The sequence below is a fragment of the Chrysochloris asiatica genome, unplaced genomic scaffold, assembly GCF_000296735.1.
Source record: "Chrysochloris asiatica unplaced genomic scaffold, ChrAsi1.0 scaffold00245, whole genome shotgun sequence".
In the NCBI taxonomy this organism is placed as follows: Eukaryota; Metazoa; Chordata; class Mammalia; order Afrosoricida; family Chrysochloridae; genus Chrysochloris; species Chrysochloris asiatica.
The window spans coordinates 136518-155968 of NW_006408763.1; the positions used below are offsets into that span (position 1 = coordinate 136518).

Sequence of the window (19451 nt, forward strand, 5' to 3'; positions counted from 1 at the left end):
CTTTAATCCCAAAAAAGGGAGAGTGGGGCAGAGAAGAAAGAAAAAAGAAGGAAGGAAAAAAAAAATCTGTAGCTTAATATAAGCATTTCTTTAATGTCACCTCTTTCAGTCACCTCTGCCCTCCTTTCCCTACTGTTAGTTGCTGTTGAGTCAATTCCGACCTGTAGCGACCCTGTATAGGGGTTCCGAGGAGCGGCTGCTGAGCCCGAACCACCGACCCTGCAGTTCAGAAGGCTTTACAGTGTGGCACCTCAACCCACAGTGCTATGCTGGGGCTCCTCTCAAACCAGTGAAGAAGAAAAAGAAAAAAAAAGAGAGAGAGAGAGAGAGAGAAAACCAAATAGGACACACATCCGCGTCCCCCGTATAGGGTTTCTGCGGAGCAGCTGGTGAGCTTGAACCACCGATCTTGCAGTTCGAAAGGCTTTACAGTGGCACCTTAACCCGCCGGGCTACACCGGGAAGCCTCTCAAGCCAGTGAGAAAAAGCCAACCAAATAGAACGCACATCCGCATCTCCAGACCTTGGAGTTCAAAAGGCTTTACAGTGACACCTTACCCTGCCACGCTAAGCCGGGATGCCTCTCCAACCAGTGAGAGAAAGCTGACCAAATGGAACGTGTCTCTGCGTCTCCCGTATAGGGTTTCAGAGGAGCGGCTAGTGAGCTTGAACCGCCGACCTTGCAGTTCAAAAGGCTTTACAGTGGCACCTTAACTCTCCACGCTACGCCAGGAAGCCTCTCAAACCACGCTACGCCAGGAAGCCTCTCAAACCAGTGAGAAAAAGCCACGCACATCCGTGTCTCCCGTATAGGGTTTCCTAGGGGTAGCAGGTGAGCTTGAACCACCGACCTTGCAGTTCAAAAGGCTTTATCATGGCACCTTAACCCACCACGCTATGCCAGGAAGGCTTTCAAACCAGTGAGAAAAAGCCGACCAAATAGAACTCACATCCATGTCTCCCCACCTTGCAGTTCAAAAGGCTTTACAGTGGCACCTTAACCCGCCACGAAGCCGACCAAATGGAACGCACATCCGCGTCTCCGGTAAGGGTTTCCGCACCGACCCTGCAGTTCAAAAGCATTGGCAGCGCGGCGTCTTAACCCACAGAGCTACACCAGGATCCCTCTCAACCTAGTGCAAAAAGGCCGACCAAATACGCTGGTCTCAGCTTGGGCTGAGTGTGTGTGAGTTCCTGGCAGAGGAAACTGCCAGCAGTGGGGATGGGTCTAGGCCACTAGGTTAAGCCCCTACCTCTATTCACCAAATGTAGGTGGGCACACCGTGAGCGCACCTATTACCCTACACCAAAGAAAAAAATAAAATCAGACCCACACAAAATCGGCAGATTTTCCTTTTTTCCTCTTTCTTTTCCAAGGTTCCCGCGGTGTGCCTCCACCGAGTCTCTGTGGCACCTATTTTGTCCCGCCACCTGGATTCACCCAGGATGTGGCCTCTGGCCTCCGTGCCTGGCCAGCAGATTCAATAGTACGTGATTTCCCGCCTCAGCTCCAAATTCCACAGGCTATAAGTTCTCAAACCTTTAAACTATTCCTATCTCTGTGGGTCCAAGCCTTGGAGCCGCGTCCTGCCTCTTTCTTGCCTGGAATTCCGAGTTATTGTTGACTGTAACCTTCACTACACCTTCACCCTAGCTGCCATCAAGCCCCGCCTCGTTTGATTTCTTGACTGCTGCTTCTGTGAGTGTTGATAGTTGATCCAAGAAGAATGAAGTCCTTGACAACTTCAATCTTTTCTCCATTGATAAGAATGTTGTTTATTGGTTCAGTGGTGAGGATTTTTGTTTTCTTTACATTGAGATATAATCCATACTGAAGGCTGTGCTCTTTGATATTCATCAGTAAATGTTTTAGGTCCTCTTCACTTTCAGCAAGCAAGGTTTTATCATCTGCATGATAAAACAAGCTTTATCATCACAAGCTGTTAACGAGTCTTCCTCCAATCCTGATGCCACACTTTTCTTCATATAACCCAGCTTCTCAGATTATTTGCTCCGCATACAGGTTGAATAAGTATGGTGAAAGAAAACAACCTTGTCGCACACCTTGCTAAATTTTAAACCTTTCAGTGTTCCCGTGTTCTGTTCGAACAACTGCCTCTTGGTCCATCTACAGATTCTTCATGAGCACAATTAAGTGTTCAGGAATACTCATAATTTGCAATGTTGTCCATAGCTTGTCATGATCCATACAATCCAAAACCTATGCACAGTCAATAAAGCACAGGTAAACTTCTTTCTGATAGTCTCTGCTTTCAGCCAAGATTCATCGGACATCAGCAATGATATCCCTTGTTCCATGTCCTCTTCTGAATCCAGCTTAAACCTCTGGAAGTTCACTGTCAATGTATGCTTGCAGCCATTTTTGTATTACTTTTAGTAAAACTTAACTCACATGGGATATCAACGAGATTGTCTTATGATTTCTGCATTCTGTTGGGTCACCTCTCTTTGAAATGGGCACAGATACAGAGCTCTTCCAATCAGTCGGCCAGATAGTTGTCTTCCAAATTTCTTGGCATAGCTTATATCATATACTATATTAGTATATAAGGAGCTCTGGTAGCGTAGTGGTTACAAATCAGTCTGCTAACCTCAGGGTCAGCAGTTTGAAACTACCAACTGTTCTGTGGGAGGAAGATGAAGCTTTCTGCTCCTGTAAGGATTTACAGCCTTGGAAACCCTGTACAGGGTCGCTATGAGTTGAAACTGACTCCATGGCACATAACAACAACAGCAGTATTAGTATTTATTGTTATTATTGTTGTGCTGTCAGTTCTGACTCATAGTGATCCTGAACAGGGTTTCCAAGGAACAGCTGGTGTGTTTGAAGCACAGACCTTTCAGTTAGAAGTCCAGTGCTACACCAGGACTCCTTAGGATGCATTAAAAAAAGAGAGGGGGCCCAATCAAAACTGTGGTGATCTGCTGGGCTAGTAAAATTCAAGACCAGGAGGTCAGCTCAGAAGGCTATGGTGACTGTTTTGGGGGGTTTCAAATGAGTCATCTTGATAGCTGACTTGAAGGGTATAGACCAATCACAGGGGTTTAGTATGAAGAAGCTCTAGGAAAACTGAAAACTGCACTAGTGAGAAAAAGGCCAGGAAAATTGCACCGAGGAATTTTTTGCTCCCATCATAACAATGCACCTTCTCGTTCTTTGAGGGTAGCAAAGGTTGTCCCACACGAATTTCACTCAGAAACCTTATCCCATTCACCCTACAGCCCTGATCTTGTCCCTTCAGACTTCTTCTGTTCCCCAAACTCAAACAACATTTATTTTATTACTTTTTATGAGTTTGACCATTTATTGGTATTTTCAGTAGACATTAATCTCAGACATTTCTCTCTCCCATCTTGACCTTGGCTTCTTCTGGGTCAAGAAAATACTACACAGGAGAGGGATAGTTATTATCTTAACATAAATAGGAAAAAGAATAAAATTAGAAAGTTTGCCTACATTCAAGTAAGTTGAAGTTAAATTCATGTATCTTGATGTCATTAGCTAATTGTTCTATATGCATTTCCAATGTTTTGCTTGGGGCTTATTCTAAACTTAAATGCAAGTAAACAAAGTATTAGGAATATACAATAGTCAGGATGCTTCTCTGGAGTTATTACCTATTATCTTCGCTTCTGGAGGCATTTCCTCGAGTTCACCATCTTCATTTTCATTAAAAGCTGCTGCTTCTGAAAGGGTTTTTGGAGCAAGAGTTGGAAATGTTTCTTTAGACTTACTTGACCCAAGTTTGATGGACATGGCTGATGTTCTCTTTGTTGTCCAACCACCTATGGCAAATCCAAACTTGGGAGATCTTTGCAGGCTTTGTTGGGACGTCTTTAGCTTCTTCTTCAACTGATGGTTTCTCGGCACGGCGACTGGAACTTTGTCCTCCATTACTGGAAGAAATAGTCTTAGTTTTCACAGGTTTTTCTGCTGCTTCTTCAGGTCCTCTGGCAGCTCCAGTTCATTGTGGATTCTCCGGCTTTTCCTCTCCCACCTTCCCCCTCAAAGAACATTTAAAAGGAACATGGTTTGAATCTCTCAAGGATGCCCAAGCTGCCATTTTGACATGGCATAAATCAAAGAGCCCAGAATTCTTTTGGGAAGGTTGAAAGACATGGAATTCCACCTTCAGAAGTATAGAGACCTAGATAGAGGAAATGGTGAGGTAGCTTCACATTTTTATATTTTTGTTTAATAAAGTTTTCTATGATTTGTATAGCAATACTTTTTTTTTTTAAATTTAGTCGAAGATGTAGGGTTTAGGATAAGCACTGGACTGCTAACTGCAAGGTTGGTGACTCAAACCCATCAGTCACTCCTCAGAAACCCTATACAGGGTTGCTATGAGCCAAAACCAACTCAACAGCACTTAACAACAATATATATAAACACACATAGACACCTAAACTCGAACACAGCACTGGCTGTGTGTCAAACACTGAGCCAAACATTACAGCTATCCTCAAACTCCTTCAACCTCCACCATCTTATGAGACAGGGATCACTTATCCTAATTTACAGATGAGGAAATGGGGGCAAAGAATCATGGCCAGTGGGGAGCATGGTATAAAATCAGTTAGGTTTCAGAGTCCATGACTGTAAGCATTTGGCTTTGCTCCTACAGGTGACCCAAGATCCTCTCAGAACCAAGGAGAAGAAGTTCCCATCAAGCTTGCTTCAGTTACAGCCTTGATGAATGGGTTCAAAGTCCATGGAGAAAAGTTCCCACCAATTCCTCTGGCCTTATGGTGGGGTTTGTACAATGTACAGAAGAATGTGGGGGGTAAATTCTGCTGACTCTGGAAAGAATTACACTTGACTAAAGTGTTGCAGTTGGTTATGTGTTGGGCTGCTAACTGCAAAGTTGGCAGTTTGAATCTACCAGCTTCTTCATGGATGAAAAATGAAGCTCCCATAAAGATTTACAGCCTTGGAAACCCTACATAGGGTTGCTATGAATCGAAATTGACTGGATGACAATGGGCTAAAATGCAATTGAAGTTTCAGTCAGTTGGGGCCTACTGGAACCATCACAATGGCCCCAAGTCCAGTTCAGACTCTTATTGGTTGGCAATGGCGGTATTGGAAAAACAACATTGCGAAACATCATCTGACTGGTGAATTTGAGAAGAAGTATGTCGTCACCTTGGACATTGAGGTCCATCCCCTTGTGTTCCATACGAACAGAGGACAGATTAAATTCAATGTGTGGGACATGGCTGGTCAGGAGAAATTTGGGGGACTGAGACATGGCTATTATATCAAGCCCAGTATGCCATTATAATGTTTGATATAACCTCAAGAGTTACCTACAAGAACGTGCCTAACTGGCATAGGGATCTGGTTTGAGTATGTAAAAACATCCCCACTGTGTTGTGTGGCAACAAAATGGACATTAAGGACAGGAAACTTAAGGCAAAAATGTTCATATTCCACTGAAAGAAGATTCTTCAGTATTATGACATTTCTGCAAAAAGTAACTACAACTTTAAAAAGTCCTTCCTTTGACTTGCTAGAAAACTAATTGGAGATCTTAACTTGGAGTTTGTTGCCAGGTCTGCTCTTGCCTCACCAGAAGTTATCATGGACTCAGTTTGGGCAGCACAATATGAGCATGATATGGAGGTTGTGCAGACAATTGCTCTCCTGGACGAGGATGACAACAACCCATGAGAGAATGAAGCTGGATCTCAGCAGCAAAGTCTAGTCTTCTAGTCCACTGTCGTGTGATGCCAGTGGTGTAGCGTGTTTGCCACTTTATTATACAGCTAAGCTAAGGAGTCCTGGTGTGGCACTGTGGGCTAATGCATCAGACTGCAGAGTCGTTTGAACTGCAAGGTCTGTGGTTCAAGCTCACCAGCTGCTCCTTGGAAACCCTATATAGGGTCATTATGGGTCAGAATCAACTCGATGGCACTTAACAACAACAACAAGCAGAACATGTGCTAATCTTTGGGATGCTGAAGGAGACGAGTGGACTTGGAGTGAATGTGGCAGTTAAAAATACCTTCATTTTTTTGGACCTGCATATCTAGCTGTTGGAACGTAGTTGTTTCCTTCTTGAGTTCCAAATATAAGACTGTTAGAGTCCTGGTGTGGTGCTGTGGGCTAATGCATTAGACTACAAAGTCATTTGAACTGCAAGCTCGGTGGTTCAAGCTCACCAGCTGTTCCTTGGAAACTCTATACAGGGTCGCTATATTGGAATAGACTCACCAGCACTTAACAACAACAACAACAAAGAGCCACACTGTTCAGTGGTGAGATCTTACTTATTACCGGATGGAGCAGGGGCACTCTGTCTGACAGCATCTTGATGAGATGGCATTAACCCCACAGCAGTGGTGGGTAAAATGCAAGCATGATGTCATTTTATTTTCACATTCAGAGTTTTCTTCATTTTCAAGAAACATTGCATTTAAAAGGTGCTGCATTAGAACATGTTCCTTTACCACATTGACAAATCCACAGTTCATTCATGGCATACTGCAACACAGTATTAATTTTATAGGCTAGCAAAACACTACATGGAAAACTGTTATATACCCATTGAAAAGACTTTACCCATGGCCATAATGTTTGTAATAAATGATTCTGATCATATCTGAATGAATCTTCCTCCTGTCACTTCCATGATCAAACCTAACAATGACCTGTGGCACCTTTTATCCCATCACTCAGGATAGATGAGGTGAAGCCACAGGCTTTGGAGAACACAGAAAGGACCCTGGGCTGGACAAATAATCTCCGGGTCGTACATGCAAAAAGTGATGCCAGCTTATCTGGGTTTCCAGTTGTGAGTCCTTTGCAATCTCAGCATCATGCACTGTTTTCAAAACTGGGATTCTTTGGATATATGTCACTCGGGGAGAAGTTCAGAATATCATTCAAGGAAGGGCCTTCATCCTCGGGGGCAATCTCAGACTCGAACATCTGCTGCAGCAAGGCATCCACAGTCCTGTACTCTAGGAGGAAGGACAAGAGAATGTGAAACCAATGTGCTTAAGGTGGACAGGGGCATCCAGCCAAGAAGACTTGGACTTTCATGAAGGAGGACCAACGAGCATGGTCATCCATCATGAAGAAGGAAGGACAGAGTCACTCCTTTCCTTAGGGTGTAAAGGAACCCTTGGCCTGTACTGAGGGAGCTTGCTGGCCAGTGAAAGCTCTGGAGATCATGAAGATCCTTCATGAAGAGTCTGGAGGAAGGAGGGTGACTTTTTAGGGCTGCAAGCTCGTATCCCTCCGCCTGGAAGCTATCGGCTACTTCTCCTTCTAAGTTTATTGTAGAAATTTCAGCTGGAGCCAGATTGAAATCCAGACTGGTTTGGGTTTAATCAGCCAACTTTCAACTCATTGAAAATTAATTAAGTAATTAATCACATAATTGTTAAGGTACATATCTTAGGTTAGCAACTGTGTTTATATACTATGTCTCAATACATAGTTGTTGTTAAGTGCTGTCAAGTCAATTCTGACCCATAGCAACCCTATGTAGGGTTTCCAAGGAGCAGCTGGTGAGCTTGAACCGCCAACCTTGCAGTTCAATCGACTCTTTGCAGTCTGATACATTAGCCCACAGTGCCACACCAGGACTCCCAAGTACATTGGTAGGCACAAAAAAAAGACATGCCCCTGAATGCATGAAGCTTCGAGTTGGCAAGGAGGACAGATTGCCACATGACTATAATTCTGCAAGTGACTTCAGTTGAACGCAGAGAAAAGAGGGCTGGGCACAGTGGGAGGCTGAGAAGGACTTCTGGGGAGGGTGGGGGTGTGTGTGCTCAAGCAGAGTCCTGAAGGAAAGGGGACTGCATTACCCAACAGGGAGGTGAGGGAGCCAAGTGGAGGCACAGTATCTGCAGAGGTCTTGGGCCAATGGAGCCAGGAGCCCAAGGAGCTGAAAGGTCAGCATGCCATGGTGGTAGGGAGGCAGAGATATCGAGAGATACCAGTTGGCAGACCATTAAGGCCATGGTGCGGGGCTAGTCTGTATTCTCAAGCACTAGTTTAGATTTGCATTCTCACCATCTCCCTAGCTACTCACACTTCACTGGCTGTGTGGGGAGAATGGTTTAGAGGAATATCCGTTCCAATTTTGCATTAGGTTTTGTATTGGATTAAAACTTACTTTTTGAGGCAATTTTGAAGTACGACCCTTTCAAGGCCTTCTTTTTTCTGTCTCCATTATCCCCATCAAAGCCACTGTCCTCAGTGTCCATGTTGTCAATGAGTCCCCCAGCTTGCACTTCTTCCCTTCAAGGACAACAGACAATATGCATGCAGTTAGGACACTCCACAGAACCCCTCACATGGCCTCCCAGGCTGATTGAGTGGTCACTGTCCAGTCATACAAAGTGCACACATCCGGTCAGCAAAGGTCCCTGACAACAGGCACACAGGGTCAGGTTGGGTGGCCTGGGCACTTACAGATTAAACATGGTCAGCATCTTTAGTATGCATTAATTATACTTGTGAGAGACATCATGGGGGAATAGTTACTCACTCTTTGATTCCCACTCCAAGCTCTTGAATCTTCTTCTCAATTGCGTTTTCTACTTCACTTTTCTCTAGTGAATATGCCACAAAAAATGCCTCCAGGATGAAAGCTATAAAGATGCTAAGAAAGAGCAAACAGTGGAGGGAGTTACATAGAGACAGCTGGTGGTCTAGGTGACGTGTGATCCTGACCCGACAAACATGCCAGCCCAAATAACAAGTCAGTCTATTGTTGCAATGAAAATAACTAAGACGGGAGAAATAACAAACAAACTGCTTATTGGAAAATTGTTGTTCTTTTATATCTTATTTGCACAGTGAGTATTCAGGAGTATTAAGATGTTTAAGGGGAGATTGAGGCCAAATAATTGTTGGGGGATAGTTCCCCAAGATTATCTTATATTTCCACACAGTCTGAGTCCTATGGGCAAAGGCATTACAGTTAATTTAGGGATGTTGGTATAAGAAGATATTCCAGGATAGTAAGGCTTAGAGATATCTCCCTTCTAGGGTGGCAAAGATACAGACTGTTCCTTCTGGTCCCCAGAGAAGATATGCTTACATTCCAGAGTAAAATAAGGTCTCTCTCTTTTGCTCTGGAGGTAAGGGTGGACAGGCCACCAGCAGTCCAGTAGGTCAGAGTTCCATGACATGGCCAGTAAGGGGACTCAGTCTGGCACTCACCACATTGCCCTGTGGAGACTGGGGTTCAGGAAATTGACACAAAAGCTGCTATCTCTTCCATGAGTAACAAACTGCTTGTCTCTGACCTAGAGGTCTGGTGTTCTCTGTCACTATTATATATATATATATATATATATATATCATTGTTGTTAAATGCTACCAAGTCAGTTCTGATTCATAGGGACCCTGCTCAAGGCTTTAAATCTTCATGGGAGCAGAATGCTTCATCTTTCTTCAAAAGATCAGCTGGCAGGCTCAAACCATGGACCCTGTGGTTTGCAGTCTAATGCTTATGCTTATTATATGGAACTACTGTACTCATATATTCATTTATATATTGTTGTTGTTATGTTGTTAAGTGCTGTCAAGTCAGTTCCGACTCATAATGACCCTGTATAGGGTTTCCAAGGAACAGCTAATGGGTTTGAAAGAATTTAGGATCAGCGCCACACCAGGAGTATAGGTGCCGTGGAGTCGATTCCGTCTCATGGTGACCCTGTATAGGGTTTCTGAGGCTGTAAATCTTTATGGGAGTAGAAAGCCTCATCATTCTCCTGCAGAACAAGTCAAGTCAGTTCCGACTCATAATGACCCTGTATAGGGTTTCCAAGGAACAGCTAATGGGTTTGAAAGAATTTAGGATCAGCGCCACACCAGGAGTATAGGTGCCGTGGAGTCGATTCCGTCTCATAGTGACCCTGTACAGGGTTTCTGAGGCTGTAAATCTTTATGGGAGTAGAAAGCCTCATCATTCTCCTGCAGAACAGCTGGTAGTTTCGAACTGCTGACCTTACAGTTTGCAGCCCAACTCGTAACCACTACACTACCAGAGCTCCTATATAGTTGTTGTTAAGTGCTATGGCGCTGGTTCCGACTCACAACAACCCTGTGACTTTTAAATCATATATATATATGATTTAAAGTTAGGTCACATGAAGAGAAGCCAGGGAACTAGAATCAAAGGGTTTTCAGTGGAAGGAGAGACTTTTTGAGGGGTGAGGTATCATAGCAGTTTTCAAATATTTACTGAATTCTCCCCTTTGTTTCATAAGAGCAGAGCAGAACTAGAACCGATGAAGAGAATGTACCAGGAAATTTATTTTCATTGTGCCTGACAAACAACATGGAAATGGACTCTCTTTGGTTCTAATGCAACCCAATAGTTGGATACATTTATACAGAGCACAAATGGAAATTCAGTAGAGAAGTGGCTTGGAGGGGATTTAATTCCGGAGAGGGGTGGTTTGGAGGGGACTTAATTCTGTAGAGGGGTGGTTTGGAGGGGATTTAACTTCATAGAGTGGTGGCTTGGAGGGGACTTAATCTTTGGAGGGGAAGGGTAGGGAGACTGGTCCGCACCTCAAGTTCCTTTCCACTCAAACAACATGTGAGCCTATGCTATACACTAGATGCTGTTGTGCAAGATACTGGTAGACACGATGAGAAGCAAACATGAACAAAAGCATGATCCCTCCCCTCTGGGGCACAGCATCTAGTAGGGGAAATGAGACAAGCCTACAACCTACACATGGGTGGAATAAGAGACATACTAGGAGGGAAACGTAAGCAATTGTAAACTCTGAAAATGGGGATTTGAAATTTCCAACACAGCTGGAGTCAACTCACTTAACGATGAGGATGACGACCACAATGTGGAACACAATGAAGTACAGCTTTGCCGCCTCATGAGTGACCAGGGCAAAGCCATCTGCAATGAGTAAAAAGTTAAGACCCAAGCCTTGAAAACATGGCATGCCCATGAGCTCAGATACCATCATTTCATTCTCCTTCTAGAAGAAACTTTCAATATTTCCCTGATCCCACCCCAGGAGCAGACATCCCTTCTGTGGATCAAACTGCCTTCTCAGAAAGGATATTGTGCCACTGGTTAACCACAGTGAGTTCCATCAGCACGATGAATGAAGAGGCGAGGTCATTGAAGTTGTTCTTGCAGTATCTGTCTCGGGCAAAGGCCGTGTCTTTTAAGGCTGGATTCCCACACACCAGAGCATCAGAAGTGGTGAAATTTGGGTCAAAGAACTGGACTTTGCCATGAAATACTTCCATCCCAATGATAGCAAATGTATAGTAGACCACCTAGGATGACATTCAGTTGTCAATGGCTACACACAGAATTAAGGGGCAAGGAACAAGCAGAAGAACCAAGAACACACTGCACCTGAGGACACTGATCTGTGGAATGGGCCACTACTTGTATTCTCTCAAACAGAGAGCCAGCAGAGGTGACTTTCTCCAACCAGGAGTTCAAAGAAGTTTTGAGAAGAGGGTGTGAATTACCTAAAATGGGTGGGTGGGTAGGTGGGGCTGTAAAAGTACAAAGTGGCTATCTTACAAGTTTTTGAGAGGGAGTTTGGTTTCAGAGTGTGGGGGGGGAGATAGACTCCCCACTGAATAGTTTTCATCTTCTCTAGACGGGTCTGGTGAAAGGAGATGGGGATACGATTCTTTTGATTCAATAGTGAGTAATTGTCAGCATGATTAATCGCAATTGTCACAACTGTAAAGGTAGAGTAGTTAATCTTACAGTCCAGGAACAGAGGACTCTAGGGCCATGAAGAGAGAGGAGGATGGACAGAACGAGGGATCCTACTATCTAGAGAAGCAGAGACACCAGAGACAGAAGCAGAGAAGATAATATGGAGAGACAGAGCAGCTGAAGACTCTAGACTTATGAAAAGAGAAAGGCTGTGTGCTGGTGGCCAGAAGGCTTGGCTTATAGAATGCACCCTTTGGTTGTTTAAATGATTATATATTCCTGAGTGGTTTTGTGTACATTAACAACAATAATAAATGCATGGAGGGGATTGTAATCATTGCAATGAAACTAAATATGATAGGATGAGTGCAAAACTGATGTTCTCCCATGTAAACCATCACTCAATTCCCAATAAAAGCTTTTTTTTTTTTTTTTTTTTTTTAATAAAAAAAGAAGAGAGTCTGAAGGAGTGGGTCCCTTAGCCAGTCTGCCAGAGAAACCTGAGCTGTATGAAGAAAGACAGAAGGCCCGACCATCTGGACTATACACTAACTCACCATGGACTGCATTCACAGAGTCGAAAACAATAGCCACTAGCAAGTCAATGGGTTAAAAATGCAAAAACAACAACAACAACAACAACAAAAAGAAATAAGAAAACCAGTACTCTAGAAAATAAAGGTGGATCTTTTATACAGCCAAACAAAACACAATGAGCTTAACTTGATCTATACTCATGGAGGTAGTAGCTCTAAGCACCAACAAAGAGGGAAGGAGTCTTCACATCAAGTATCAATGCTATCCCCTCTGTGCACAAGGTAGATAGGGATGGGCAACCTAGATATTGGCTACCTAAAATGAGGGGATGATAAAGGCACAAAGTGACTGGCTTGCAAGGTTTCTAGAGGAAGATTAGTTTAAGAGTGTGTGGGGGAAGATAGAGTCCCCACTGAATAATTTTTATCTTGTCTAGACAGGTCTCACAAAAAGAGATGGGGATAAGATTCTTACGATTCAATAGTGAGTAACTGTTATCATGACTAATTGAGACTGTCACAATTGTAAAGATAGAAATTTTGTAATGAAAACAGGGGAGTAGTTAGTCTTACAGTCCAGAAACAGAGGAGACAAGGACCATCAAGGGAGAAGAGCACAAAGAGAAAGCAACACCTTTTCCAGAGAAGCAGCAACGGCAGAGATGGAGACATGGAGAGAGCAGCTGAGGACTCTAGATTCATGGAAAGACAGACTTGCAAAATGTGCTCTTAGGTGGTGTAAATTATTATATATGCCTGAGTGCTTAAAAAAAAGGGGGGGGGGGTGGTCAAGAGACAAATACTGTTAACTGATGGTACATGGAGGGGATTATAATCATTGTAATGAAACAAGGTGTATGATTTGTTAAATGTAAAACTGATGATCTTCCCTGTAAACTTTCACTCAGTTCACAATACAAACACTTTTTAAGAAATGATTGAGAATATGAATTTGTTAAGTTTTACATAAATGGCGAGCATTATTATACAAATAGTGTATGCAATTTAACACAGTATCATGTAAAAGGAAATAATATAAAACTATTTTACATTTGAGAAACAACAACAAAAAAAACCACAATAAGCTTTTATGTCAGAAAACAAAGAACAGACTAAGAAAAATAACTGCTGTTTATACAGCTTGTTGTTGGTGTTAGCAACCTGTGTTGTTGCTAAGTGCCGTCTAGTCAGTTCTGACCCATAGCGACCCTGTATAGGGGGGTTGAAATGTCAGCTTCAACTTGTGGTTCCCAGTTCAGTGCTTTTCCTACAGCAACGTTAGGTATTCAGCATAATAGAACCAAACATCACCTGGTCCTCCTCCATCCTATGATAAAATTTAACCAAAGGACTAGTTTCCTTACACAGGCAAAAAAATTAGATATCATACCAAAATAAATAAATAAATAAAACAGAAGACTGGACCAAGGAATATGAATAGACTATACTCATATGCCAAAAAAATACAAAAACCTAAACATAAATGGCCAAAAGAACTTAGAAAGATGCTCTGTCTCACTAATAGCATGTCAAGACAACACAGTGTCATTTCCTACCTACCAAATTTGGGGTGGTGGTAGAAATGTTACTAAGACCCAGCTGTGTGGGGCTACAGATAGCATCACACACTGTTGATGGAATCTATAAGGGAGCACATCTTTTAGAAGGCAATCTGGCACCATCTACCCAAATTCTCCAGTAGCTGAGCTGACCCTAACTCATGGCAACCCCATGTGTGTCAGAGGAGAGCTGTGCTCCACAGGGTTTCCAAAGGTTGATTTTTCAGAAGTAGATCACCAGACCTTTGCTCTGTTGACTTGAACCACCAACCTTTTAACTAACAGCTGAGTGCTTAACCGGTTGTGCCACTCAGGGACAGCATGGTGGCTCAGTAGTAAAATTCTTGCCTTCCACACAAGGGACGAAGGAGTGTGGCTATGAGGAGGGCTGATAAACTCAAGGTCAGCAGTTTGAAACTACCAGCCGTTCTGTGGAAGAAAGATGAGGCTTTCTGCTCCCATAAAGATTTAAAGCCTTGGAAACCCCATGCAGGGTCACTATGAGTAAAAAATGACTCCATGGCACATAACCACCACCACCACGTAAAGGACCTGGGTTCAATTCTTGGTCAGTGCAACACAGGTGGTCTGCCTGTCAGGGGCGGTTTGTATGTTGCTAGGATGCTGTATGGGACTCAATGGAGCTTTTAGATGAAGACAAGCTAAAGCGAAAGGCTTGATGATCTACCTCCTATAATCAGCCAATGAAAACTCTGGGAGTCACAACAGCCCAACGTCCATGTGCCTGAGGCCAACTCCACAGCAACTAACAGCACCCAAATTGTACACACAGTTATCTGAGCTTTTATGTCAGAAAACAAAGAACATACTAAGTTCTGTTTCTAGGAACCTATCGAACATAAGCACACAAAGACCTGTACAAGAATGGGTCAGTATGCTGCTGAATGATGATGCACAGATGAGATTGTAATCATTGCAATGAAACAACAGAGTAATGCTGATGTTCGCCCATGTAAACTATCACTCAGTTCACAAAAAAAAAAAAAAAAAAAAAAGACTGGGTTAGTGTGACACATGTATATAATTTTAATGGCAAACTGTGAAACCAGGGGGGTTGGTTAGGCATGTTATAGGACCATCTCTCAGTGGGGCACTTCATAATCATGCTGGAGATTACAGACTCTGTCCTCCCCTAACTTAACAACAACAACATGATAGCAACCAGGTTACTATAGTTTATATATGGTCAATGTCTCCAGAAAACTCAGTATTTTATTAACATTGTTGATGCTATTGTTGATTGCTGTCAAGTCAGTTCTGACCCATAGCAGCCCTGTATAGAGTTTCCGAGGAGCAGCTGGTGGGTTTGAACTGTTGACCTTGCAATTAGCAGTCAGTACTCAACCAACAGTGCCGCACAAGGCAATCAGTTGATTCTCCTTTATTTACTGAGAGGGACTGAACTCTGTCCCTCCCTCCCCCCACATAGATGTCAGCGATGAGTCTCAGAATTATGTAATTATACTCTTACAGGTTATAAGTCCTGGTGTGGCACTGTGCGATAAAGCACTGAACCACAAGTCAGTTTGAACCACAAGGTTGGCGGTTCACTCACCAGCTGCTCCTTGGAAATCCTAAACAGGGTCAATATGAGTCGGAACCAACTCAATGGAACTTAACGATAACAACAACAACAGATATTAATAGTAGTCCAAGTGTGGCACTGTAGGATAAGCTGTGGACTGCTAACCCGACGGTGAGTGGTTCAAATCCACCAGCTGCTTCTTGGAAACCCTATAGTGGTGGTGGTGGTGGTGGTGGTTATGTGCTGTGGAGTCAGTTCCGACTCATAGCAACACTGTATAGGGTTTCCAAGGCTGTAAATCTTTACGGGAACAGAAAGCCTCATCTTTCTCCTGCAGAACCGCTGGTAGTTTCGAACTGCTGACCTTGATAATAGCAGCCGGACTTGTAACCACTACGCTACCAGAGCTCCTTTGGAAACCATATACAGACACTTAACAACAACATGCTGTTAATGAGGTGGGAGTCAAGGCAGGTATGTAAATGAGACAGGAGACAATCTGCATGGTTGGGTTGTATCTTGAGTCAATGTCTTTGGAGATATAAAAACACTTAAACAAGCAAGTGGAGATCAGGAGGGGCCTCCTGTCACCAAGAAAGAAGAGTTGGGAGTGCAGTGCATCCTTTGGACCCAAGGTCCTTGAACTGAAACCTCCCAAACCCAGGGGAGGATCAATAACAAGTACTTTCCCCCAAAGCTGACAGCAAGAACATCTTCCCACAGAGTGGACACCCTGAATTTCCAACTTTTAGCCTCCTAAAGTGAGAGAGAATATATTCGGTTTGTTAAAGCCATCCCCGGCGGTAGTTCTGTTATGGAAGCATTAGAACACTAAGACACTCTCCCTTTTGTTCCATAACTTAAAATAAGGTTTAGTAAGTTGTTCAGAATAAACTCATTTCACATAGATTAACAATGTGAGCAGCCACTTACCAAGACAAGTCCACCAAATGTCAGCATCGTGGGGCCAATGTTAATTAAGGTGGTCACTATGACCCGGAATCTAGGAGAAAACAAGGCTTTCAAGAAAAAGCAAGAGGGAAGACATAAACTAACACTGGATCCAGACTAGCATGTATTAGTTTAATACCCTGTTCTCCCCAGCCCTATGTTTCAGTGGTTTGCTTTTGTAATGTTGTTGGAACTGTCCCATCTACTAAGCTGGGAGAGGGAGTTAACATGCTGTTTCTCTTGGATCAAAGTAAGAAAGGCAATTACAAACCCAGGCGCATACGTGGTTCAGAGCACAACCAAAAGGTTGGTAGTTTGAACACGCCCAGAGGTGCCTAAGAAAAAAGGTTTGGCGATCTGCTTCTGACATGTAGTTCTACTCTGCACACCGGGAGTCAGAACTGACTGCAGCTGGTTTTGTTTTTATGTTTGGGGATTTTTGTGGTTTTCTCTAGTAAGACATAAATGAGTGTGAAGGCTGAAAACTATTTGGCAACAACTACTTTTCACAGCCTCGGAAACCCTGTACAGGGTCGCTATGGGTCAGAACTGACTCTACGGCACATAACCACCGCCACCACTTTTCTCTCCTGGAGTCCTGGGGTGGCGATGTGGGTTAATGTGCCAGACTGCAAAGCCATTTGAACTGTAAGGTTGGCGGTTCAAGCTCACCAGCTGCTCCTCAGAAACCTTATACAGGGTCTCTATGGGTCAGAACCGACTCGACAGTACTTAACAACAACAACAACTTTTCTCTCCCAGCTTGTCTGCATCAAAGGCATGTAAGTCTGTTCTACGGGTGTTCTGGAGGCCAATCCTCTGATGGAGGAATCCCCCTGCAGTCCTGGGAAGGAGTCCGGGGCAGAGTTTATCCAGGTTTGGGGTCAGACTCCCAGGTTTACTCCTGGGTCTGCATCTATCTAACTGTGCACCATCAGGAAAGTTACTCAACCTCTCTGAGTCTCAGAGTCACCATCTGTAAACTAGCGGTAACACAATTCTCCAGGTCATGGTGGATAGTGGATTTAATAATAAAACATTCACAGAGGTACCTGATGTTTGGTTAATTCCCAATAGCATTAGCTGTCTTTATCACTCCCCACCCCCATTTTCAGTGATAACTGTAATTGAGCAGGCACAAGGAAGCCAGGCACAGAGAGATGAAAGTGACCAATGACAAAATCCCCACACTGAAGAAACTGCCGTTTGCATGCTCTTTAGCCCTTCTCCCTGCCACCCCAGACCCCTACATAGTCACAGTCTGGGCTCATCACCCACTACGTCTATGGCCAGGCAGGATGTGGGGAGGCACCTGCAGGCAGCAGTTCCGTGGCTTCATCCCTACCTCTGAATGCTGATGATGACCCGTAAGAGCCGGAGTATTCTCAGCACCAAGACAATATCCAATATCTGCTGACTGTTGTATTTTCTTGCTGGAAATAGAACAGAATCACTTAACAATCCATTTTCTACAGTCTCTGGTTTGGCCCTATTCAATGAGATCTGAAATTCTGTAGGCAACATGGAAGGACTGGGTGTCACTTAAAGAACAGGACAATGGTTCTGAGCAAGTTGGAAACCAGAGCTGCCTTGATCAGGAAATAACCCTGCAAATTAAAGCCAAGTCAGGTAAGTATGTGCCTAGGACCTCCTTTCTCTCCCTCTTCTGTCCTGGGCCCAGAGTCAGGGAGTGGAAAGTGTGCTCGGCTGGGCTGTTTGTGGGTGTAGATTTTAGACCAATAACAGAAGATGTGCTCCAACAAGCCTTTCTTTCCCCAGCACTCATATTGGAGTCTTGGTGTGGCGCTGTAGGATGAGCACTCAACCATAAGGCAGGTTTGAACCACAGGGTCAGCAGTTCAAACTCACCAGCTGCTCCTTGGAAACCCTATACAGGGTCATTATGAGTTGGAACCGACTAGATAGTGCTTCACAACAACATTCATATAGTTATGGTAGGAAGCTGCACTATCCCATAACACCCCTGCTCCCCCTGCCATCAGCAGGAAGGCGTTTGTTTGGGGGCAGTGGTGAGAATGGTAGGCAGGGAATGATGCAGAAGATTCCCCTTGCTCCTGGGTTCAATCATATATGGCAGAGGCCACATCTGCTATGGTTGGAACCTGGATGGAGGATGAGGTAGGCAGTGGGTCATCCCTGAGGCCAAGGGCCCATTCTGGAGAGGAGACGGTCAGGTGAGTATTTGTCTGATGGACATCTACAAACAAAATCATTAAAATGCAGCTAAAGACATGACTTTAATGGGAGCTGAAACCCCTTCCCCAAAACATGACTATTTAAAATAATTCTCTTGTAAACCCTCACCTCAAATGTCTCAGTGGTGCATAGGGAATGTCCAACAAAGACTGCTTTCTAAATGTGTGATCCCAGGAGGGGGTGAAGCCACGAGCCAGAGACACTGACCTGACTGGATGGTGGCATTGGCCACAGTGGCCACCAGGGCTGCAATGATGATCAGCGTATCAAACCTACCAGTGAAAACGCAAAGTCAGTTACCAGTCCAGGGAAAGGCCTGTCAAGCTCACAATATGATGGATTTTGAGAAAACTTCTAATCCAGTATCTTATGCAAGTGACCCAGCCATACAAGATGGATATTGGTGAACAGGACTAATGTCACTGAATGATACATGTGAAGAACACTGAAAAGGCAAGGTAAGAGATACTGTATGACCAGCAATCTCTCTACTTGACATCTACCCTCAAGATAACACCAATAGATATATGCACACTTCTGGTTTTGTAGCATTATTTACAGCAGCAAAACGATGGAAACAGCAAGATGCCCATCAGCAGAGAGGAATGGTTGAACAAACTTTGGTACATACACACAATGGAATATTATGTAATACTGAAGAAAAACAATGAATCTTCAACACACCACATAACATAAAGGAACCTGGAGGACATTATGCTGAGTGAAATTAGTCAATGGCAAAGGGACAGATATTACATGAGATCACTACTGTCATAAATCAAGAGGTTTTCATTGTATAATAAACTTTTTATGATGTTTACCAAAGGAGCTGTTGTAGTGTAGTGGGTTATGAGTTGGGCTGCTAACCTCAAGGTCAGAGGCTCAAATCTACCAGCCGCTCCAAAACAGAGAGAAGAGGTTTTCTGCTCCCATAAAG

The 19451-nt window shown here is 43.7% G+C and overlaps 1 protein-coding gene across 1 annotated transcript in view; it reads right to left on the bottom strand.

Moving 5' to 3' along the window:
- Positions 1–6844: 6844 nt before the first annotated feature.
- The window catches only part of LOC102824173 (two pore calcium channel protein 1-like), an 84153-nt gene continuing 71546 nt past the window's right edge, over positions 6845–19451 (bottom strand). The window contains exons 17-24 of the mRNA XM_006873544.1: positions 18722–18786; positions 17643–17730; positions 16280–16349; positions 11086–11305; positions 10835–10925; positions 8532–8645; positions 8157–8281; positions 6845–6990 (exon numbers count right to left, since the gene is read on the bottom strand). Of these exons, the coding sequence (XP_006873606.1) occupies positions 6845–6990; positions 8157–8281; positions 8532–8645; positions 10835–10925; positions 11086–11305; positions 16280–16349; positions 17643–17730; positions 18722–18786 (919 nt within the window). The remainder of the gene's footprint in view (positions 6991–8156; positions 8282–8531; positions 8646–10834; positions 10926–11085; positions 11306–16279; positions 16350–17642; positions 17731–18721; positions 18787–19451) is intronic.